This window comes from Labrus bergylta, chromosome 4, assembly GCF_963930695.1.
Source record: "Labrus bergylta chromosome 4, fLabBer1.1, whole genome shotgun sequence".
Classification (NCBI taxonomy): Eukaryota; Metazoa; Chordata; class Actinopteri; order Labriformes; family Labridae; genus Labrus; species Labrus bergylta.
In genome coordinates, this window is record NC_089198.1 from 32,975,840 (window position 1) to 33,001,678 (window position 25,839).

The window sequence follows — 25,839 nt, forward strand, 5'->3', positions numbered from 1 at the left end:
GTGGACATTAGTGGAGAGATGCTGCTGCACAGAGAGCGCAACAGAGCGGTTGAGGATTCCATATTTTGCTCAAGGGCATCTCGGCAGCACTCAGTGACACCTCTCCAGCTACCAGAACAACTTCAGTATTATTCTGGTCTGCTCCTGGACTTGAACTGGCAACCCTCCGGCTCCCAACCCAAGTCCCTACAGACCGATATACTGCTGCAGAAGAAATGAAATAATAATAATTAAATTACCTTCAAGCGCTTCAAAACTAACTTTACACACAATTAAAAGCCAATTAGCAACAGTTTATAAATAATGTTGCAGAACATCTCATAGCATCTGTGGGTCAGTGGTAGAGTCAGTCGCATCTCCATCGGAAGGTCGAGGGTTAGATTCCCAGCTCCTTTAGCCACGTATCCGATGTGTCCTTGGGCAATACATTCAGTTAAATGACCAGGCCTTCCCCATCGTATCTGTTTTATTTGAATATCAGACCCCTCTTTTCCTACTCTCTACATTCAAGCAGCACATGCTGGACAGACGTTACTCATCCACAGTGGAGACATCCAGATTGGCTCCTTTTTTCTGCTTCTTCTTACTCTTGATCTTTGTCTACTCCTCAGCTTTCAGGCACATTACTGCCACCATACTGAGGTGGACCTATTACTCCAAAAGGTTCTCTGATCTGGTTATTATTATTGTTATCATGAAACTTAATAGAAGCAGTGTTTTATTATATTATTATACTTTTATGATCTTTTCCTCTGTTTGTGTCTAAACTACTGAATGTATGTTAACGGGTTATATTTAAATGACGCCAAGAACATCAGGCAAAGGGACTGCTGATAAAAATAATCCACCTCCGTCTGAGTGTTGATTAATGTACACAGTCCCTCTAACAACTTCTGACTACTCGAAGCTCTTTAACACTGCAGGTCACACTGATGGTAGAGGCTGCTGTGTAAAGAGTCCATCAGTATTAACTCATCCATTCATACACATTCACACACTGATGGTAGAGGCTGCTGTGTAAAGAGTCCATCAGTATTAACTCATCCATTCATACACATTCACACACTGATGGTAGAGGCTGCTGTGGAAAGAGTCCATCAGAAGTAACTCATCCATTCATACACATTCACACACTGATGGTAGAGGCTGCTGAGTAAAGAGTCCATCAGTATTAACTCATCCATTCATACACATTCACACACTGATGGTAGAGGCTGCTGAGTAAAGAGTCCATCAGTATTAACTCATCCATTCATACACATTCACACACTGATGGTAGAGGCTGCTGAGTAAAGAGTCCATCAGTATTAACTAATCTGATTTAAACACATTCAAATGCCTACAGAGCAGTGGGAGCAACTTGGGGTTAAGTGTCTTGCCCAAGGACACATCAGACATGTGGCTGCAGGAGCTGGGGATTGAACCCCTGACCTTCAGGTTGAGAGACAATCAACTCTACCATTGACCTACAGCCAAAAACATGGATTGACAGCATTTAGTGTACCATCTCTTTACAGACACAACATTTAAAGAATGAGCCACAACGTTTGGATAAAAAAGAACAGACCGAAAGGATCAAATGTCAAACATTTATTTATATAAAAGTACTTCAAATATAGATTCATTATTGTTTAAGTGGTATTAAGTTGTTGCATTCATACGTTTTCCAAAGCTTTTTTATTAAAAACTGTTTAAGTTCCAAAAAGAGGTGAGAAGAGTAAAGTTTTGAGGTCCTTCTCCAGATAATTAACCCTTCATCGACAGAAACAAACTTTCAATCCACAAAGTAAAAAGCTAAGGTAAGAAAACTGGTTTTAAGGCAGCAGTGACACATGAGGTGATGTTTAGGAGAACATCCTGAATTTGCTGCCGTCGAGGGGCGATATCATGAGCCGTGCAGAGCCGGGGGAGTGGAGAGGCCGCCAGTAGTTTCTCCAGATGACGGTGCACAGTCGGAACAGCAGCAGGACACATGCCAACACCAGCAAGACGACTGACAGCACACAGGACGAGCCCGAGGGGAAACAGAAGGAGACAGTGTGAGCCGGGTGAACTGAAAGAAACTCAGTGTTTCAGAAGTAATGTCAGGGAGTCCTGAAAGGTCGACCATGATTATTATGAAAAAAGACAGATTTAGGGGAAGGAACATCCTGCAGGCCAATACAGGAGAGATGTGTATACATTCTTTTAGATAATAGACGTTATATCAGAAATAAAAACTGTAACAGATTACAGATCCCATCTTCTCCTCACGTTCACCTCTCATGTTGTCAGTCTGTGAAACCTATGGAGTAAATTGACTCATTATTAATCTGATACTGGCATCAGTTAAATCCCTCATTTCAGCCTCTGCCTCAAACCGTTCAGTTCAGATGCTGTCTCTTTCAGAATCCAAGGACTCATGATCCTGTTCTAATGGAGGTTAAAGGTTGTCTGTTTGCATTATCCTGTCAAATAAAAAACAAACAGCTAAAGATCTGATTCTTTTTGACAGAGAAAGCTAAAGTTTGCATTTTTCCTGCTGTCATGATGATGATGTACAGTAAGTTTATGATGTCATGGGATTTGTGGTTTAAAAAGTGGTGCTGCAGTGGAGGCATTTCATTTGAGCATTAGATTCAGCACTAACATAACTTAGAATACAGATTTGAACAATATGAAGCATATAAAGATACACAGTCAGAACATCTCACAAACATTTGAAAAGGTCAGGAAGAACAAGGCGCATTAAGTTCATGACATTCAACACTGTCATTTTTTAATTTATGTTTTTCTTAACTCTCAGCTTTAATGGTTTATGACTTCAAATCATTCAAGCTGAGTCGTACAGATTTCAAGGATATGAAACATTAACACATCAAGAAATAACATCACAATAAGATAAAAAAAACACTTTGTTATCAGACAACATTTCTAAGCATGAATTCCCCCCCCCCTCCCCCGGACCATTGACCCGTATATGTCAGACCTCAAACATCTCTCAGCCTGTTATTTCAGACGGCTCAGAGTGTGACTTAATGAAGTGGTTAAACTTACCCATGAACACAGAGTTTGGAGTTGGATCGTCAGGGTTAAAATGTTTCAGGATGTTTCCGACCAGAGCCACAATCACCACGGGATAGACGGTCAGGATGTAACGCACCCAGCGGTCCAGTACCCAGTGTTCCAGGATGAACCTGAAGGCATCAGAAGATCAGCAACATGTCAGAAATGAATCAGAGAACAGTGATTGTTTTACACGTGTGTGTTTCTGTAAACATGTTCATCTCTGCTGTAAAAACAGGCTTTTTTGAATGGGTGTGTATGTGACTTTCTGTGCTTCTGCAGCCAGCCTCTAGTGGACACTCTAGGAGTTGCAGGATTTTACACTTCCTCATTAGCTTCATGTTTAAACACTGGAGGTTGCTGCTTGTTTAAAGTGAACCTGACTCCAGCTTCTCGTCTGTGTCCACACACCCGCACCATAAAGCTGATTCTGATAGAACTGATAGTATCATGTGGTGAGCGTGTCATTGTGCTGGTCCAATTAGAGCTCACCATGTCACCACCTCTCCAAACAGGATGCACAGAGAGGCGGTGGCGGCCGTGCTCTTGTCCACGCCCCACAGATGAAGGACCAATGAGAAGTTAATGAGCGAGGCGATGGAGGTCCACGTGGTGTAGAGAGCCAAACCATTCTGGACCTGAGTACAGAGACGTTCACATGGATGACATCATTAACCCTTTATTAAGCAGCTGTTTGCTGAGTCAGGAGAAAACAGTCTTTGTCTCACACACACACACACACACACACACACACACACACACACACACACACACACACACACACACACACACACACACACACACACACACACACACACACACACACACACACACACACACACACACACACACACACACACACACACACACACACACACACACACACACACACACACACACACACACACACACACACACACACACACACACACACACACACACACACACACACACACACACACACACACACACACACACACACACACACCCCAGGATCAGAGGTCAGTGCTGATGAGGACTCTCCCCATCTCACTGACAGTGAAACGTCTGAGTGCTGATACTCTCAGAGACAGAAAAACAAAAGAGACTACAGTGTAGAAAAAATTAAACTGTTTATACAAAAAAAAATGGGTGTGTAAAAATAGAAAATTTTGTTGGATCTTGTAGTTCTCCTGTGATGTGTCATGAGTGTGCTCCACTGCGCTGACGTCCCAGAAACGGATCCAGTGTGAATGGGCGCGAGCCGTCCGACAGAGAAAAACCGTAGCGCTGACGGACCGCGGCGCGCTCTGCGTATGCGTGAATTGCAAGTTAGACAAGGTTGTGCTCTTTCAGGGATGTTATATTCCATCTCTATTGAACCCATGTTGTGTAAAATACGGTCTTCCATTGAAGGGTTAATTTTACCTCACTGTTCAAACCCTTTGATTGTGTCAGCCTATGCAGATGATGTTATTGTCATGATAAAAAATCAAAAAGAAGTGTTTTTAATAGAAAACATTGTGAAAGATTTTGGTATAGTGTCATCTGCAAAAGTGAACTGGGGGAAGAGTGAAGGGTTAGCAGTTGGTTTTAAATCACATTCGCTACCAGCAGGACTAACATGGGGAAGAAATGGTTTTAAGTATCTTGGTGTTTATTTAGGGGATGAGCTCACTGTACAGAAGAACTGGGAAGAGGTGGTGGAGAAAGTGAAGGGGAGGCTGGAGAAGTGGAGGTGGCTGCTGCCACAAATGTCGTACAGAGGAAGAGTGCTCATCATAAACAACTTGGTCTCCTGTGGACTCTGGCACAAGATGGCATCTATAGAGCCCCCTGCTGGACTCCTTAAAGAACTGCAATCAGTGATGTTGGATTTTTTTCTGGGACAAGCTGCATTGGGTTCCACAGGCCGTGCTGTTTTTACCTAAAGAAGAAGGAGGGCAGGGTCTGGTCCACCTGGCCAGCAGAGTAGCTGCCTTCAGAATGCAGTTTCTACAGAAGTTCCTCACTGATGTGGTCTGGAGACCAGTGGCCAGCAGCATTTTTTAAAATGTGAACGGACTAGGACTGGACTCCTCACTGTTTTTAATGAATACTGACTGTTTTAATCTGTGCAACCTGCCTGCTTTTTATCAGAGCCTTTTTAAAACCTGGAAACTGTTTTTATGGAAAAGACTAGAGCCCACACTGTCCCTACACTGGCTGCTGGAGGAGCCTCTGATCTCTGGGGATCACATCTTTAATGGGCCTCACGCATGCTCTCATCTCCACTGACAACACCACACTGAGACAGATCGTGGACGTAGCTGGACCTGAACTGAACAATACAGCAGCAGTGACCTCTGCTCTTGGTCTCCAGTCTGCACGTTTTGTGGACAGAGTGCTCAGACTGTTGCGTCTCAGACTGACGGGGGAAGAGAAGGAGATGCTGCAGGATTACTGTAGCAGGAAGGAAGTGCCCATTGACAGTGATCCTTTTCCTGAAATAGGCCTTACAATGAATTCTTGTGTTTCAAGTGAAAGACATTCAGAAGGGACTGATGATAAATGTTTGAACTTTTATAACGTTAGAGGTAAGGAATTGTTTTGTGTGTGTGTTAAAGTTTTAAATGAGAATGTATTGATAAACAGAGTGGACACCAAGTGGAGACAATGGTTGAAAGTGTCTGACCACATCAAGCCAGTGTGGAGAGTTTTTTATAAAAGCCCTCTGAACAAGAGACCTGGTGATCTACAATGGAGGATTTTAAATGAAGCAATAGCCGTAAACTCTTTTGTCTGTCATTGTAATCTTTCTGTGTCTAATCAATGTTTTTTGTGGGTCTGTGGAAACAATTTTTCACTGCTTTTCAGAGTGTGTCAGACTCAGCGATCTGTTTGGGGTTTTAAAGAAGGTTTTTATGGGTTTTAATGTGACTTGGTCAAAAACAGTTTTTATCTTTGGAGCAGGGTACAAAAAAATTAACGCGTTTAAATGGAAACTTTTACACTTTTTATCCGGACAAGCAAAACTGGCCATCTATCTTAGCAGAAAGAAAGATTTGGAGAACAGGCAGGGAAAGGACGTGACTGACCTCTTCCTTTCCCTGGGTGGATTTTAATTTCTTTACAGTGATGACCAATATTAATGATTTTATTTCACACTCTCACACACACATTCTCTCTCTCTCTCTCACACACACACACACACTCTCTCTCTCTCTCTCTCTCTCTCACACACACACACACTCTCTCTCTCTCTCTCTCTCACACACACACACTCTCTCACACACACACTGAGACCTACCAGTGCTCTGAGGCAGAACAGGTCTTTGCGATGATACGTCTGTAACCACAGTCCGTAGTAATCGGTGGCAAAGCAGCAGAAGAACAGAGCGCAGTAGTTGGAGATGGTGATCAAGATCAACACAACCAGAGCTGCCAGCATCGCACTGCAACACACACACACACACACACACACACACACACACACACACACACACACACACACAAAAGCATGATAAGAAATCTATAAATACTGTTTTTACTGTTTTATGATTATTGTTACAATACGACCATGTTTTTGTTGTTGTTTGTGTGAGAGTTAAGAGTAATAAGTAGAAGATGAAGACGTACTCTCTGTCCCACAGCACCAGCCAGATCATGTTCATCACCATGTTGCACAGCCAGCAGAAATAGAAGGCGTAGGGCAGCAGGCTCTGAGCCCAGGATCTATTCACAGAGAAACACAGATCAGGTTCATGTAGCTCAGATATAAGACAGGCTCAGTCTGCATGTTAACTCACCCTCTGAATACATATGAAGTCAGGTATAAGACCATCAGGGTGAGCCAGGTGTATATGACCCCCCAGATGGAGAAGGTCCAGCCGGCTGGAGTGATGTTGGTCTCATAGCGAGCCGACACATTTCCTGTAGTGGAGTGGAAGGGACCTGGAAGACAGAGTGGACACAATCACAGTCGTTATTCATCCTAAAGGTTCAGAGTGGAGGTCAGGGATCTGTGGAGGTCCAGGGTCTGAGACTTAGGACTTCCTGTCACTGCAAAATGTGCTTTAGACAAACAGAAATCTTTCCTTACTCAGAGCGTAGAGGGAGCAAGGAGGAGCAGTACATGAAAACAGACACTTTTTTTCAGACTTTATCTATTGTGAACATACAAAAGTAGGTACATAGATTAAATATATGAACCCCAAAAAGGGTTTAATATGGGCTCTTTGATCTCCTACATGTTTTGTAAAAACAAAAAATCTTATTCTGCTTTCTTGAAACACTTGAATGTTTGACTCAGAGTGAATCTTTGCCGTGTTGAAACTAAACTCAGATGTTTAGGCAGTGTGCAGGTATCTTAAACCCAGATGTTTAGGCAGTGTGCAGGTATCTTAAACTCAGATGTTTAGGCAGTGTGCAGGTATCTTAAACCCAGATGTTTAGGCAGTGTGCAGGTATCTTAAACCCAGATGTTTAGGCAGTGTGCAGGTATCACCTCTGCTGACACCTACCTGACAGCAGCAGCTTCAGTCCTATGAAGAAAAAGTCAATCTTCTCTCTGATGCTCTTATTTTTATGTTTTAAGGTCAAATAGAGGGATGGATATTAACGACAGTCTGTTTCATAACCACGGACTAACTCAGTGTCAGAGCTTCAAAATGGACTCAAGTGGAAGCAGTAAAAGGAAAAACTCTTAAACACACACACACACTGTTCCCACCACTCTGAATCCTGTTGGTCTGGTCTAAAACAGTGGTACTAAAAAAGGGAAGTCATGTGACTGTGAGTCATCACTGGAGGCTCAGAAAGGAAAGTTTCTCATCACCCCGGGAGCTGTTATGGCTCCATGTTTATGCCACACCCAGAGATGAAGGACGGTCTCCATATCTCCTCATCCTCCTCTTGGAGACACCGCAGACACTCCCATTAAAGTTATTTAAGTCGTTTTATTTTTCAGTTTGCTGTCAAATCCTGAAAATAAAAACTCTAATACATTCTGTTGACAGATGTTGGCGCTCTGTTAACGGTGTGAGGAGGATTACTCCAACGTCAGAACAAACAGGTTTTCCTTTTTGCTAAATAAATGTAGAGGGGTGAGTCTCTATTCTACGGAGGCCCTGAGAGGACATTCATCCATGCATGTTATTTTACTACATTTCCGTTTCTCCAGAGCTCCACTTATTTATCTCCATATCCACAATCCATATGGTTTCCTGTGGCAACAAAAGAATTCCTCCAGGTCTCAAGAAAGGGGCTGAAATCAGTATCAGATACTTTTTTTTTTTTATCCCCAGTGGCGACTCTGGAGTCTGTTTGGGCCCAAGACAGAGATCCACAGGGGGCCCTCCATGTTACAAATAATGCTTCACCAACAAAATAACTCAGCAGACATCTTTCCCCCATATTTAGGGCTAGACAAAAATCATTCAATCAACTATTATATGAGTGAGAGCTGTCAGATGGGGCCCGCTTAGGGAGGTTTCCTACTGTCATTGCAAAATTTGCACATTTTGAGCCACTGCTGGGCCCCCCCCCAACTGGCCCCAAGCTGTTGCCTACCTCCCGGGGGGAGAATTCGGTCGTTACAGTTGTTCTTAAACATGATATAGAAGTAGGAGATATAGAAATAGAATATAGAATAAAATAGAATACCAAAAAGTACCAAATAAAGTCGTCGTCATAGAAAAACCAGCATAGTTGAACTCGAGGACACAAATGAAATTCACTCATTATATCATGATCATCATTAAATTAAATGTATTGACATGTCAGCTTTGGGCTTCCGTACTATTCCTCTCCTTCCTGTTTCTTCTTTAGTTTCCTTATGTAACAAACAAACAAACAAACAAACAAACAATAGATGCCTGCTGATGGTTACACGTCCTCGTTGTTTTGTGTAACAGCGACATGAAGCGTCACCCGCAGCACATCATTAACTGGGAGTCTCCCATTAAAGCTGTTTCGTAACCAGTTCAAAACACGGTTGTGTAAGTTGAGAGGGAAACATTCAACGGGACACAAACAACGTTTTTGTTTCTTGCCACAGAAACAATCATTTGTTTCTAAACATCTGGGTGACACAGGGTGTCACAAAGGTCTCCTTAAAACCCAGTGGTGTGTGAGTGCCGTGAACTCACCTTTTCCCGCTCCAGCCAAAGCGTTCACAACCAACACCGCAATAAACACCAGCGTACACAAGATGATGAGGACAATCCGGGGTACACTGTTCTCCCTCATTTCAGCAGATCTAAAGGTGGTCTTCCTGCTCACTAACTCACTCAGTGTGTGTGTGTGTGCTGAAGCTCTGGACTGTCTCAGTAAGGGCGGAGACACAAACACGTTGACCGAGTGATGCGTTCACGTGCTCTACGTTAACGCCCAGAGCCCCACAGACCATCACACTGTGAAAAGAATAGAAATGGGGATGCCTTGCAAATAATTTTAAATCATATTGCAAAAAAACAGAGCCCCTGAAATAACAAAAAGTAAAAAAAAATAAAAAAATAAAAAAGATCTTAAGTTATTATCAATAATTATATCATCAACAGTTTAACTATATTGTGCGCACAAGAGTTTTTTTTTTCTTTTTTTTCTTTTTCTTTTTGGGACTTCAGGGGCTCTGGTCAAAAATATAAACCAAATTTAAGGGAAGACGACCTTATTTAGAAACGTCTTTGAATCCAGTGTTGTCCAAACTTGAGAATCAGCTGTGCCAATCCATTTAGGTGAGTCCAGGTCCACCTGAGACAGGTGAGTCCAGGTCTACCTGAGACAGTTGAGTCCAGGTCCACCTGAGACAGGTGAGTCCAGGTCTACCTGAGACAGTTGAGTCCAGGTCCACCTGAGACAGGTGAGTCCAGGTCCACCTGAGACAGGTGAGTCCAAATGAAAAAATCAGACCCCCGTGTGCACCATACCTCTTTCAATATGTTTAACAGTAAATGGACTGCTTTATCTAGTTTCTGACACAATGTCACCCTCCCAACATACAGTATGTCCTGTCATAACCTAGAAGAGTCCCATTACACTGCTTCTATACTGATACTCTGTATATGTCTTCATAGGGTTGTGTCAATACTGGAATTTAATTCTTAGATATGATATGACTACAAATCTAACAATAATGTTACTAATTATGGTAATTCCTCGCTTTTCATCACAAACTCAAAACGCAGGCTAACTCGCTGCACAGATTGCAAAAAACAAACATTGGGAAAGTTGCCATCATATTTGTGTGAATTATTCACTGCTCTCACTTTTTGCTCAGCCATTGGTAAAAAATGTATCACTTAAGATCTGCAGGATTTCTTTTTGATTCTATTAATAATTCAAATAAAGATGGTTTTATTTGAAAAGACTAAGTATCCAAAACTATCCAAGAACAGAAAACTGGGACACCCTGATGCCTCAGTGATGATCAATGAATCGTCTTTAAAGGAAGTGGTGTTGATGAGAAACTGCTGACGCTGAGATGTTGTACTAGCTCTTAGCTGACACGTGTTCTCTTTTGTTACCCTGTCGGTGAAAAGCTGCAGAAGTCATCACGTGTATCATCAGGAATAATAAAGATGATGAAGTTCATTTCAGGCGACACCTCGGTCGGTTGGTTGAATTGTTTCTTGTACTTTATTTGAGAAACAGATTTTTAAAACTTTAGAATCCTGGAATTCATAGAAAAAACAGATCAAGCTGGAGAGAAAGAATAATGATTGAAAGAGCATTTAAAATCCACTTCACCATGTTTCTCTAATATGTGTCTCTAGTCTGTCTACAACCCCCCAATGAGAAAAGTCCATCCTCTCTGTCTTCTGCCTGCTCCACTTTTCAGAAAATGTGTGCTCAAACAGGCCGTTTGGAAATTTTCCCTTCATGACATCACAAAGGGTAGTAGCCCCTCACCTAGCTGTGGGTGAGTCTGCCTTCTCACCTTAAACAATAGGACATTGAGCGAGAAAACCTGAGTACACCAAGTCCTTCCAGAGAGGGGGTGTGGTCAGACACAGCTCATTTACATATTTAAAGGTACAGACACAGAAACAGCCTGTTCTGAGCAGGGCTGAAATAGAGGGGTTTATAGACATGCAGGATCAGAGTGGATTTAGACCAAGAAACTTCACACACATGTTTTGAGGAGCTCTGAGACTTATTGAAGAGGAGGAGGATATGTAACCTTTAGCTTCTGCATCTTCTTAACTTTAACTTCAAAAATCAGTGGGTAACCATTAAAAAAACCCTCCTAAGAAGTTTTCACAAAACAATCCTCCATTTTCCCCGTCTCCTGCAGTGAGGCTGTGGTTCTCTGTGTTGCTACAGAATGTTGTGGTCTCAGATATTAAAAACAGCTGAGGAATGAGAAACTTCTCTACTTGGGACGCAGACATCTGCTGCTGGTTTAGAGGAGGTTAAATCAGGACGAGAAACAAACACAGGAACTCACGTTATAATTAAATAAACCAAGATGAGTAATAAAGACAAATCTGGATACATTTCTGGGACGGGACAGTCTTAGAAAAACTCTGCCTTCACTGGGTTTTCAAACAGCGTTTATTAAAACTCGATCTCCACTCGTAGTCAAGTCTGAAATGTGTAAACCTGTAATCTCTCAGTGCGCTGCTTTCTTAAGTGCATGTTTAGAGTCCTGCGCCTCCATGGAAACACGCCTTAAAGAAGCTCCGTCTGTCCCACATGTGGTTTTCATTTTCCTCAAGCTTTGTGGGAGCAACATCTGATGTGTTCTCCTGTAGGTGTGTGTGTGTGTGTATGTGTGAGAGAGTGTATGTGTGTGTGTGTGTATGTGTGAGAGAGTGTATGTGTGTGTGTGTGTGTATGTGTGAGAGAGTGTATGCGTGTGTGTAAGTGTGCGTGCGTGTGTATATGTGTTTGTGTGAGAGTTTGTGTGTGTGTGTGTGTGTGTGTGTGTGTGTGTGTGTGTGTGTGTGTGTGTGTGTGTTAGGAGGCCTGAGGCTGGCAGGCTCCAGTCTCTGTGCTGTTGTGTTCATAGTCTTTGTGCAGGTCCAGAGGTCCATACAGACTCTCCAGCACAGCCAGTACTCGGCTCTGGACTGAGTCCACCTGCTCTAGAGGGCAGTACTCATCCAGACTGGACCTGGAAACACAGAAACAACAAAATATTTTGGCATTACAAACATCCTCAATTAGTAGATGACCAGTTAGCCAGAATCAGTACCAGGTCCCAGTTTGATGAACTGTTGTCTATAGGATCAGTACCAGGTCCTGTGGGCCTGTGTTAAGACTATGTGGGTCTGTGTTAGACTCTGTGGGTCTCACCTGGACATGGTAACCAGCGTAGGTTTGGGCAGATCCTTCAGAATGAGCTGCACAGCAGAGACCAGTCTGTGGATCTCGTCCTCAGAGCTGACGTGGTGAGGCAGCTCCACGGAGTCACAGGTGAGACCGGCCTGATGGACCTGAAGACAGACCAGAACATCTCAGCGCCGCATGCTCTCAACACGACCAGCGCCATGTTGACATATTAAAACACAGACGTCTTACCATTTCATAGTCGGGGCTGACGTTTCGAGACTTCAGACTGGAAACCAGTTGAGCTAATGAAGCCATACTGGAAACACATGAGAGGAAACACAGTGTTAGATATATAACGTCTGGAAGTGACCATGAGGCGGGACCATTCATACACCACAGGCCAAGCAGCGGGAGCAACTTAGGGTTAAGAGTCTTGTCCAAGGACACAGCGGACATGTGGCTGCAGGAGCTGGGGATCGAACCCTCGACCATCCGGTTGAGAGACGACTGACCACCCAAAGCCACAGCCGCCATCTCACAGAGTGAGACACTTACTGACACACAACCAGCAGATATAAATACAATATAAGATACAGAATTAAAGAGGCACTGGTGACCTAGTGGTTGGCGGTCGGTTCAAGTCTCTCTCTCTCTCTGTAGTTTATGAAGTGAAGGCATAAAACGCCCCAAAAGAAAATAATGATGTATCTACAACATAAAATAACAACCTGTAAAATCTCTAACACGGTGGCAGCGTGTTGCTCAGAGTGAGAGAAACGTTACCCGGGGTTACCCGCCCAGCGCGTCACCGTCTCCTCTCCGTCATCCTCCAGCAGATCAGCAAACGCTGCCTCCAGGTCCTCTAACTGATGGACACGATGATCCACACACTCCTCCAGCTCCTCCTGAACACACACACACACACACACACACACACACACACACACACACACACACACACACACACACACACACACACACACACACACACACACACACACACACACACACACACACACACACACACACACACACACACACACACACACACACACACACACACACACACACACACACACACACACACACACACACACACACACACACACACACACACACACACACACACACACACAGTCTTAGTGACTACATAAAGGTGTGTAATGATTTCCTCTCTGATTGATGAAGTTGTATTTTATTCATCAGACTTTAAGATCTAACAGATATGGACTTATCTTTCAAGAATACTTTGCATAGTTCAGAGTTTTGGAGCGTCTCCTTCACATGCCATTTCAGGGCTGCTCAGGTGAAGATATCTGAATATCTGAGGACAGACAACCTGCCTCATAGACAAGTCCACAAACTATTTCTAGGAGACTTTTTTGGGTCAAGTGCAGATATCTGTTTCTAGAGATTAACATCACCGGTGGTAACTGGAGAGGTGTCAGGTGAGGTCACTTCCTGAGGACTGCTGAGGTGACCTTGAGCAAGGCCCTGAACCCCCTCACAGCTCTGGTGCAGCCTCCTCGCTCCGACATCTTGTTCCTGTTTGTTCCTTTATTCACACAGGTCTGTCCCTCCTGGTTCCTCACGTGCTGGTAGAGTGTTTACTCTTTAAGTCGGAGCTCTAAACTTTACTCTGAACCGGTTTCTAAGAACTGGAACTGTTCCAAGTGAATGCAAACAACATGTGGTCTCTCTGTTTATAGAGCAGTGTTTGAATGTTTGGGTGATATAAAAGGAAAGTGTCTGACCTGACTGGCATCAGGTCCAGGTCCTCTGAAGCTAAAGAGCTCTTTCAGGATGTCGTACTCCTCCTGCACACAGAGACAACATGCAGCTGAGGTCAGATCAACGAGGACCAAAAAAATAAATAAAACAGATGGGGGGGGGGGGGGGGTGCTGACGGCCTAGTGGTTAGGTCACACCCCATGTTTGGAGGCTGTGGTCATTTTTTTAAACCAGAAATTGTAAAACCTGCTCTGAAGTGGCACAGTGAGAGATGACAGAGAGGACGATGGTGGACAGAGGAGTCCATGCTGGAGGAGGACAAAGGTGGGAAATGTCTTTTTCCTGAAGAATACCTTGTATCCTATAAAGTTCAAAATATATATATTTAAACTCTTTAAATCAGTCTCACTTAACACTCCCCCCAACTGAGCACCCACTTCTTTTCTCCTTAATTTGTTTGTCTTGTGTTTTTCATGTTTTATTATTTGGTTAACTGTCACAGAAGACCTTCCCTCACTGCTCGAGATGAAGCATCCATCTTTTTTATTTATTTCTGATGCTGAAGGTTTATCATCTATTTGTCCATCTGCCTTTTGTTTTCACAACAAAGGGTGAAAATATGGCCGGCTACAATTTCATCACATTTCCTTCATTAGATCAAAGCAGTTTCTGTCTATAATGGAGAAAAAGAGAAAGTGGGAGAGCAGCCCATGGCTTAGAGGCTGAAACAGGTTTTTCCACGTTTTGTTTTTAGACGTATTTAAGAGCTCCACAGAGTCTGAACAATGTGGATGTGATAGACTTCCTGTTAAAACAGGAAGGGATCATTTCAAACTCCAGTCCAATGAATCATTTCCTCTTCCTCTATACGGTGAGTTTTATTATTAAAAAAAGTCAGCTTAATTTTGATTACAGACTCACGTGTACAAAGACGCTGCAGACGAGACGATCAAACCTGACTCCTAAAACGTCAGGACGATTTTCAAAATGTTCATCAAAATAATAATGATGTGTGTGCACATTTTAAATGAATGTCAGCAACATGTTTCCAAAAAGTCGGGACAGAGTCATGTTTAATGTCACCTCTAACAACTCTGTGGGCGTTTTGGGAGATGAGGAGATCGTGGAGATCAGGACATGTGTCCTGTTTTTCCTTGATGTTGGATTTCAGCTGTTCAGCGGTGTGGAGTCTCCTTTGTCTTATTTTACTCTTCATGAGGCTTCAACAATGTTCCACGGTCTACAAGTCGGGACTGCATGCGGGTGATGTCCACTTCAGAATCTGTTTGTAAAGCAGGGCTGTCTGAGGGCTTGAACATCACAGGCCCAACATCATAAACCCTTTTTCACACATGCTGAAATCTCCTGATAAACTCCGGAGATTTCCAGGAGGAGCTGTATATGTGAACACGACAGCCGAATTTTTCACTCCGAGAGCATGTTTCCTTAATGTCTGATCATGTAGTAAGCTCACTTTATCATTTCACTCTCTACACATCTCACTGATTGGACCTGTAAATAAACGTTATTCTTAAAGTGTTGCACTATTTTCCAGCAAAGTCTTTCACAGAGTGGTAACCCCCTCCGATAGACTCCGCCTCTTTGAGATTCTCTTACCCAATCAAGTTGCAAGTTGACCTCATGAACTGTCGGGTGGTGTTTTTTGTTTCTTTTGTTGCCACTGTCCTCACTTTCTCCTTCAATGTGCCGATCTTATCCAGAAACCATGAAATCTCTCAGCTTCAATTAAATATGGGGTTACATCATCATCAAATCATCACATTGTTTTTATTTACATTATAGGAACTGAGGTCGTATCGTCCTGTTTGGTAACCATCATTTATGTAGTAATTATTAGTTACCTGAGTCTCTACTATGCACCTGTGTGTAGTAAAGGTGTGTAATAGAGATGTACCTGTGTGAGTACACCAGGTGTGTGTGTGTGTGTGTGTGAGGACTTACCTGTGTGTATAACTCTTTGAAGGGGTTCTTACAGGAGAAGAAATCCAAGTCGATGTCCAGGATGTAGGGCTCAGTCTCACTCAGTATTGTAGATATTCTCTTCACAACATAACCAGTAGATCCTTCTTCATCATCTTCATCATCTTCATCCTCAGCACCCAGGCCCGTCTCAGTGCTGCCCCCTGCTGGCTGCAGTGTGTCAGTACATGTGAGGAGAGACTCAGAGCAGCCAGCCTCCTCGCCGTCTGTTTTCTGTCTCTTCACAAACCGTCTCTGTGAGTCCACGTCTTTCTGTCCTGGAACATCAGAGACAACAGCGTGACCCATAGAAATGTAGAAATCTGTACATGAACGTTATCCAATACGAGTACTATGAGTCCATTCAGGAGCAGAATCTAAAGTTAGAAGGAGGACATACTGGCTGCTGCATTGTTGTCAGAGAAGCCAGCACTTCAACAGAGCATGTTTCCTTTATGATCATATAGTAAGATCACTTTATCATTTCACTCTCTACACATCTTACTGATTGGACTTTTAAACCTTTCAGGGACTGAACTCAGTGGTCATTAATAGGCACCCTAATGCGTGTGCACATTCCCACAGCAGAGCTCAACTAAAGAACGAAATGTTTCCTGTGTGTTGTTTATAAAATCTGCCTCTCCGTCTCCTTCCTTCACCACACACCTGTAACAGACCTGTGACCTGGTCTGACGGGGTTCACTTTGACCACGTCCAGTCGGAGAGGTTTGGAGTTCTCCAGCTGCTCCTCACACACGTACAGACCATCACTCAGGAAGTAGTGATCAACGCTCGTCACCCTGCAAGACAAAGCACAGGGCAAATACTCACTGAGAGGTCACGACTGATAAAGAGCGGTGTTTCAAAGACAGCTCGATGGTTACCGTCTCTTTATGGGAGTGTATGTGAAACCAGAGAGAAGGAATGAGAACAACCTCCCAGTTTCCACACTCAGGATATGAAAACTAAAAATTAATAAGGGATTATTATAAGCACAAAGAGTTCAACGATGGGCAGCTCCGTTGAGAAATGTGGCTTTAGTAACACTCTGTGAACTCAATCAGCAGAGTCAAATACACCAACAAGAATCCTTCATTCCCGAGTGTGTCTGCTTGAAATCCATGCAAGAATCTGTCCCGCTGTGAAACTGGACACACCTGAGGGATTTTTGCCTTTTAAATCAAGAAGTTAATTGTGTGTTTTGTTAGCAAAAGCAGCGTGACATCAATATATCTTCTTATACTGTATTATTTAAGTTGTTGCTAGTTCTGCTTTATTTCCCTGTTAATTGTTTAGCACCAATACACCAAGTCAAATTCCTTGTATGTGTAAATGTACTTGGCAATAAACCCCGATTCTGATTCTGATTCTGATATAGAGGTGGGCGATATGGAAAAAATCATTATTTTATCACGATTTTTACTGATCTTAAGACTATTTTGCAAGTTACTGACCAGTTCAACCAAACTTATTTCCCTGTATAATGTTTTTAAATGCACAAAAACTGAGCTGATAAGTTTAGTCAATTTGAAAAACATCTTTTTGGAGGTCTGGAGGTCTCTCACCCAGAACATCTTTAGCAACAGAAATGTCTTTCCCTCAATTTGATCAATATTTATGAACAATTTGAAGGTTTTCCTCACCACTTTGAAATGATGATTTAGTTATGTGTCCTCTTTTTGTGTTCATCAGGAACATTTTCACGCAGTGATGCATTCATTTAAAAACATGTAGACTTCAAGTTCCTGTATTTTAGCCCTGCAGAGTTCCTACAGCTGGAGCTTCATAGAGGCTCTGCAGCCTTTGTTTATAGGCTTTGTTTTTTTATGACATCATTGGACTAACTTTAGTTTTGTTTATATATAATCAAACATAATACAGAATGTGTTCATTCTGTGACACATGATCAAAGTAAGTTTTACTGACAGAAGAGTTTAATTCACAGAGGGGGCGGGACATTGTTGATTGACAGTCACCATGGTTACTCACTCTCACCTGCCTGCTGCTTTGTAACGTCATTTAGTGTAATCCCTATAACTTCCGTTATCACAACAGGCGAGCTTCGGGTGGAGAAGCTTGATAATTAACTTTTAAAAACTGAGAGAGAGCAGAAAACACCGACAGCAACATTTGAAACACCGGGGTTATATCTCCACTCACTGTCTGTCTGAGCTCCTCTCTGTCTGACTCTCTGCAGACTGTTAACGTCTCTCCGGCTCGTTTAGAGTTCGTTGTGTCGCTCTCCGAGATGTAAACTTAACTGGTCAAACTATGCAGATAAGTTAACTGTTGCTCACGCCGTGTCGGTTTGGAAAAATATCAGAACAGTTGCATATAACCGAGATGGAGTTGTTTGTTTTCTCCGCTGCGGGGGAGACATGTCTGTGTCGGAGCATAAACTGCAGCATGATAGAATAAACACATTAGCCCGGTTCTACGATCTCCCTGCTTTGGCAGATCGTCAGCAACTTAAAATCCTTCACGATCTAAGATCACTATATCGCTCACCACTACGTCAACACTGAGGCTCTTGCTGCTGACTACTACAGTGCAGACTCTCAGTATGTCAGCGGCCTTCAAGGGGATATCCTGGCTTCATCCTGTTAAAGGGGGGGGGGGAGTAGAGGCACGCTGTCTATTACAGACTGTTCTGTGTGTGTGTGTGTGTGTGAGAGTGTCTCACCTGATGGTGGTGGTGGAGGAGTCTCTTCCCACAGACATCCTGTGCTCCCCCTCCCTGATCTGCTGGGCCCAGTACGGATGGAGCCAGGCCACACAGGACACGTGACCAGCGTACACCATGGGCATGATCCAGTTCTCTATACTCAACTCACTGACAAACAAACACACATGCAGTGAAGAGTCAAACACACTGCACCTGTCCCAGCAGACAATAATATGTCACATTCTGATTATTCATTTAGCAAGAATCTAATATTTCAATATAAAGTGGATTTGTTGATCACAGGTTTGGAAAGGGCTTCCTCCTGCTTGTTTATGTTTCGCTCAGAGGCTCAAACTTTTTTCATGTTTTTTTTTCCCACATGAACTCCTCCCTCTCCAACCATTAGCCCTGCCCACTGCATGGGGGGAATAGAGATGGCCCCGCCCACTCAGGGACGCTGTTTCAAGTTGCATAATGACGAGTCTCGATGCAAGTGAAGGAGAACCAGCGGTAAAACATAGAACAACCAAATGAACTTTTAGATGCATATCATTACTTTAAAATCTTAGTTTTCAGATGTTTATCCTCACTTGTCTGCCGCTGCCTCTCAGAACCCTGAAAGGGGAAGGGGAGGGGTGGGGGAGCTGACGGATGAAGGAGGTGTGTCTGAAGAGAGCATTGTTTTGGTCTGAAAGTCTCATGGTCAGTCTTTAAACCCTGCACAGAAACATGTCACCGTCCTGGTATCCTTTCACTAATAAAAGGGGAGTCCTGGAGTTTTTAAACCTGGGCCCGTTTTTTACATGATTTGGGCGCACAAAACAATTTGGAGATGCTCCAGATAATACAAAGGGGGCATCTGTAAAGGCTGTAATGTCTCATTTGAGGAATTTACAGATGATAAAAGTATGTTTTTGTTTTTACTGACAACTTTACAGAGAGGATCCCAGCAGAGACAGATATCCTTCATTACTGTCCACCACGGAGTACAAGTCCTTTAGAGCTTTAAATGGTTTGGTATCCTCCAATTGGTCTGACAAAAATCTAATAGTCACGCGTTAGTTATGGAGGCTATGTCCTCGTCCGAGCAGCTGAGGGTTTAAACTGACCTCAGCCCTCTGCTGCATGTCATCATGTCAATTTACCTGAAATGAGCGTGATCTAGAAACACAGTTAAGCAGTGAGTACAGTATGTTATTCTTCTTTTCTCTAGTCCCTCAATTAAACACCTTTTATACGTGAGAGGAGGAGTCAGCCGGCCGTCCGGGCGATGTAAACAAAGTGAAGATAGGACTCTGAAAACTGAAAACATCACAGACAGTGGGACTCGGGTGTTACACCCATTGTAGACAGTCATGACTCACAGAGTTATTTTCAGAAGATATACTTGATTTCTACATTTAAGTTTGAAAAATCACATGTTAAGACTTTAAAGCAAAGAGCATGTGGAAAAAGCAGCTTGTTATGATCGTAACGTTTAAGAGCTGAATGTGACAGACCATCAGGGTCACACTACCTCAAGAGTTTGTCCTTATCAAACACGGTGTCTGCACACATGTTGACAGGGATGAGCAGGTCTGGGTGGGAGTCCAGGTGGACCATCTTTATGTTCTTCAGCGGGAGGTGTCTGGATGCGATGGCTCGATAAATGTGACACACCACCTGAAACACGTGACGACACGTCTCTTTAATGTGTTGTAGGAACACACGTAGAACTCTGAGAGAGACACTGTGAGTTAACTTACATCGTGGTGGTCCTCCACGACCCACACCGGGAGCTCTGAGTAGAGTCTCTTCAGCGGCACGCAGCTCATCTTACCGGAAGAGCGACGAACCGAAATGTTCCGCAGCTTCAGTCTGAAGGCTCGTTAACGTGACGTCATCGTAGCTCCCGGTCCAGCATGCACCGTAAAAATGTTTAATCAGAAATAGTTTGAAATGTAACTTTACACCCGGCAGAAACAGCTGACAACCAGAGGCACCGGAAGTGAGTCCAGCTTTGTTTTTATGTCCGGGCAGAAACAAGAGTGAAGAGAGAAACAAACGTTCCTAGTCTTCTTGTTTTCGGTGTTTTCTAACAGGAGGCAAAAAATAATTTGCATGATGAAAATAGATAATAACAACTTAATTCTCTTTATTAGTTTTGTTCTAAAATAGTCTATTACACTTGTCCAGAACATGTAAAATATCAATAGGCCTACGGTGTCAGAGGTGACTTGGACATGATTTTTTTTGGTTTTCTTTTACATATGCAAGCTTTCTATTACAGGTATCTGTTTTATCAATTGTACAATGCATGCCTTTAATAAAACAGGTGCGCAAAAATACTTATGACATGTGTAAATGACTAAATCAATCACAAACAAATCTTTTTGCCTGAGAAAAAAAAAGATAATAACAACTTGATTCTCTCTTATAGTTTTGTTCTAAAATAGTAGCACTTGATTTACATGTAAAATATCAAGTAGGCTACGGAACACGCTTTGACATTACAAGTAGCCTTGCACCACGTGCATTTTAGTAACTTGCACGCACGCTCTAAGTCCAATGCATGCCCCTTATAAAAACAGGTTTGCGAAAATGACCCTATGATACTACTGAAATGTGTGAATTTCGAAATCACGCACATGTTTTAATTATAGCAGCAATGTGTAACTTGGACACCTAGTGTTTAAAATGGGTACTGCAGTCTAAATTCTAAACATTGTAGAGAGCTGTCTCCCCCCCCTCCTCTCTAGAGTCCATGCTCACTCAGGTCACCATGTGGTGAACTCTGAAGCTTCAGTGTTTATCCAGCTCTGCATGGGTCTGTAAACCTTTCTGTGTTCTAACCTCTCTCCATTTTTCAAAAGCATCTCCAATATTGATCCTAGTTTGAGCACGTTTTAGGTTACAGCTACAGACAGTTTAAATAAGAAGGCAGTTCATGAGGAATTATAAAGAGAGTAGTGCCAATGTCCCAGGAAGACAAAACTAAGACATGATGATGTGTGCAGCAGACAAATCGCAAGTCAGGAAACAAAGGAAATGAGTCAGATAATTCTCCTACTAACTTAGAATATCAGCCAAAACAACAGAAAAGTCATAAAATAACTGTTTAAAGGTTTCTACCTCTGAAGAACAGAAGATCCACATCAGATGATCCTTTCTTGTTTGTGAAATCAGTAATGGTGTACTTGACAGTGAACGTTGCAGAAGCTCTTTGAGACCAGTTTTCAAGGACCTTTGAAGCAGTAGCTGCTTTACTTCACCTGCTCACTAACAAACAGCAGACAGACACAAGCAGAGACGAGCTGATGAAAGATGCAGCAGACTTGGCCTCATTTGAAAAATGTTTAACAAGAAAAAGTTTCATCAATATGCAACCGATCTAAGAGCTCAGCTCTCAGTTACTTATTTATCAAACGTATGAAGGAATCAAAGCAGCACGCTGTAGCAGAACTCTGAATCCTCAAATAAATAATGAAACAACAAAAATGTTCAGATCGATGCTTCAAGTTTGTTCTAGTATTATGACCTAAAGTTGTAATAACATTCAAATGCTGACACACTTATATTTTCAGAGATATTAAAAGGATTATGAATTAAATGAAAGCACATTATCTCACTGCTGTGTTGGTCACATTAAGTACAACACCTTTTATATAAATCACTATTTAGTCTCTACTAAAGGCTAAATTTAAATGTTTAATTGAAAACACTCAAAGTTTATCTTTAAATGTTCATGTTTATGAAATGCTTTTCTGAAAAAGATTTCTTGATCTGCCAAAGTATCAGATCAGGTTTTAAAATAATGGTCATTTTTGTAAAAGAAAAAAAACATCAGACAAGTCAGAGGTTTATTCTTCAGATAATGTTATAATGTACTTGTGGTGCAGCTGGGTGTTTCAGATGTGATCACTGCCTTTGTCCCTTTGGTGTCTTTAATAAAAAACACAGCACAGCATCTAGCAGCGGTTGTCAAAAAACAGCTCTGTCTGCTCTTCTGTTGAACATCTGTATTAATCTCTCGTTCCACTACAGCTCCCCCCAGTGGCTCTGCAGGGAACTGCAAATCAGAGACTTCTCAAAAGCAAACACAAAAGACAATATGATAGAAATGTTTCTATATGGAAACACGGAGGAAAGATTTGGCTCAGGGCGGCCGTGGCTCAGTCATCGTCTCCCAGCAGGAAGGTTGAGGGTTCGATCCCCAGCTCCTGCAGCCACATGTCAGATGTGTCCTTGGGCAAGACACTTAACCCCAAAGTGATCCCACTGCTTTGTCGTTGGCATTTCTGCCTATTTAAAGGAAGTTTTTTTAGAGTGGTGATATAAAAAAATGTGCATTGTGTAATAAGATTGTTATACTGCAATAATTATATTTAAAGTGATCAGGCCTGCTCGTGGTATCTACAGTCTCTAAATGTTCTATTACTACTGATGCACAATATCATCAGAATCACAACCTCAGACTTCCTTTTTTACAATTTGTGAACTTGCCCCCTGCAGGCAAAAAAAAAGATGATTGAAAAGCTATCTCGTCTATTCCATCCCTCACACACGTTCACATGTAGAAACATTGTCCTCTCCTTTGTGAGCTGTAGCAGTGTAATGCAGCGATCCTGTACGTCTGTGATGGGATGTGGGACAGTCTGCGCATATATCCTCACTTTGATCTCCTGGCCTTTGAGAGCGTCAAGGCGCTTTGATCCTGCTTCCTTTGGACCGCAGCCCATCAGTGATGACAGCAGGAGAGATGGGTGCTGGTAGCAGCAGTGAGCAAATAGGCTGAATGTGAGCGACGAAGAAAGATGGAGAAGGAGAAAAGATTCAAAAGTACAGTTTGGTTCAGGTAGGGGGAGAGACAGAAGATGAACAAAACACAGCAGGAGGTTTTCTGCAGAGTTCTGAGAGCAAACGGAAAAGACAGAAAAACGAGCTGCACCCTCCATGCAGAGGTCTCCTGCATTAAGAGACTTCCATTGACATCTGCTTGAAAGGGTCAATTCACCATCTGTGGTTGGTTAAATTCTGTTTTTTGTCATCCTCATATAGTTTTAAAAACATGATGTTGACAAATCTTTAATGGCAACATAATGACAGTTCACCAACATCACAGGATAAACTCTGGTTAAAGATGATGTCAGAAACTATTACAAAGATTATCAGATAAGAGTTGAGGTTTGAAGGTGAGTCAGTCTCAAAAAGGTTGAGAGAATCATCCCATCGAGATCTAACACCAGTTCTTTGATGCATTTTTTAGCTGATTACTCATTACACATTACTCTCAAGTTTTTAATTATGATTTTTTTCAACAGAGAACATGCTGCAGACATAAAGCACAAAGTCAAATCACACAAGGTGCTGGTGGAGCGTGAAATGACGAGTCCTGACACACAAACACAAATACACACACACACACACACACACACACACACACACACACACACACACACACACACACACACACACACACACACACACACACACACACACACACACAGACACACACAGACACACACGCACACAGACACACACACACACACACGCACACACACGCACACGCACACACGCACACACACACGCACACACGCACACACACGCACGCACGCACGCACACAGACACACACAGAGTCGAGGATGATTAAAAGTTAGTGCCAGTTAACAAAAAAACATATATGAGTTATAGGAACATGTAGTGTGTTCTTAATAAGGTTCTTCTACAAAACAAACACGTTAAGTAATGACACACACAACTTCCTGAGAGCCTTCTTCTCAGAACTGATATCATAGGTGACGTGAAGATTAAGACATGCATTTCCTGATAAAGAGAATTAGCTGGTATTTGGTGTCGTTATCTTCTCATCTTCTTATAGAAGTACCAAAAATTCACAACTTTCAACCAAATTTTATAATGGAGGACATAACTTAATTTTATTTGGAATACAACATGTGGCCCTTATAAAGAGAACAGGTGCTATTAACTGGATGACCCCTCCCCCTTCCTTGCTTGATCAATGGTTACAAAAAATCAAACATTATATACACAATGGAACAAATGACAGCCCAGCTACAACTGAGACTGCCTGTTTTCAAAAGGAGAAGGATAGCAGTTACTGACACCTCGCTTAGGACTGTTCTCATTTGTGACTGTTAATTTCCTGTTATTTTGAAAAAGTTTCAATAAAAATATAAAACAATAATAAAGAAAAAAGGTTATAGCTAAGACAATGCATTCTTAAAGAGATGCTTCACCCGTTGAAACATGAATCTGTATTGACATTGGCTCAACACCAGCAAGACGAAGGAGCTCATCGTGGACTTCAGGAGAGAAAGAGGAAGCACGCACAACCCCATTCACATCAACGGGATGGCTGTTGAACGTGTCTCCAGCTTCAAGTTCCTGGGGACCCACATCACAGAGGACCTCTCCTGGTCCACTAACACCTCCAGTCTGGTTAAGAAGGCTCATCAACGCCTCTTTTTCCTGAGGACACTGAAGAGACACCACCTGTCTTCAGCTGTACTGATGAACTTCTACCGCTGTGTGATCGAGAGCATCCTGACCAGCAGTGTCTCAGTCTGGTATGGAAACTGCTCTGTCACAGACCGTAAGGCACTACAGCGGGTGGTAAAAACCGCCCAGCGCATCACAAGGTGTCCACTTCCTGCCATTGAGGATGTCCAAAGAAAACGCTGTCTGCGGCGAGCTCACGGCATCCTTAAAGACTCCTCCCACCCTGCCCACAGACTGTTTACCCTCCTGCCCTCCGGCAGGCGCTTCAGAAGCCTCCGGACCAGAACCAGCAGACTGAGGAACAGCTTTTTCCCCAGAGCTGTCTCTCTACTGAACTCTACCCCCCGAACTCTGAACTCTGTCTCTCTCTCTCTCTCCCTCTCTCTCTCCGCCCCCTGCTGACCCCCCTTTCCCCTACATATCACCTCACACCCATCATCGCCCCACCACTCCTCCTGGTCACACACACTCATCTCTCATCCATCTGTATTATTGTATTATAGTATGTTCATATTATGTCCATATTCTTTATATTATCTGTAAACTAGTATAGCATGCTCACTGCATCTTAATCTGTATATTATTAGTATAGCATGCTCACTGCACCTTAATCTGTATATTATAATCCTAAAAATACACTTATATTTATAGCATTTATTTATATTTATAGCATCCCATTAATCCA

At 42.7% G+C, this 25,839-nt stretch overlaps 2 protein-coding genes across 2 annotated transcripts; both read right to left on the bottom strand.

Annotated features, from left to right (window-relative positions):
* Positions 1 to 1,575: 1,575 nt before the first annotated feature.
* Positions 1,576 to 9,336, bottom strand: LOC109997347 (uncharacterized). Its single transcript, XM_020651787.3, has 7 exons — positions 9,153 to 9,336; positions 6,813 to 6,957; positions 6,643 to 6,738; positions 6,314 to 6,458; positions 3,538 to 3,683; positions 3,037 to 3,176; positions 1,576 to 1,993 (listed from the first exon to the last, which is right to left on the bottom strand). The coding sequence occupies exons 1-7, from the start codon at positions 9,250 to 9,252 to the stop codon at positions 1,845 to 1,847; spliced, it is 921 nt and encodes a 306-aa protein (XP_020507443.1). The 5' UTR covers positions 9,253 to 9,336; the 3' UTR covers positions 1,576 to 1,844.
* Positions 9,337 to 11,541: 2,205 nt separating this feature from the next.
* Positions 11,542 to 20,663, bottom strand: c4h5orf22 (chromosome 4 C5orf22 homolog). Its single transcript, XM_020651774.3, has 10 exons — positions 20,401 to 20,663; positions 20,172 to 20,317; positions 18,674 to 18,823; positions 16,657 to 16,790; positions 15,973 to 16,268; positions 14,034 to 14,096; positions 13,063 to 13,184; positions 12,529 to 12,595; positions 12,304 to 12,443; positions 11,542 to 12,121 (listed from the first exon to the last, which is right to left on the bottom strand). Exons 1-10 carry the CDS (start codon positions 20,467 to 20,469, stop codon positions 11,965 to 11,967), a joined length of 1,344 nt encoding a protein of 447 aa, XP_020507430.1. The 5' UTR covers positions 20,470 to 20,663; the 3' UTR covers positions 11,542 to 11,964.
* Between the last annotated feature and the right edge of the window lie 5,176 nt (positions 20,664 to 25,839).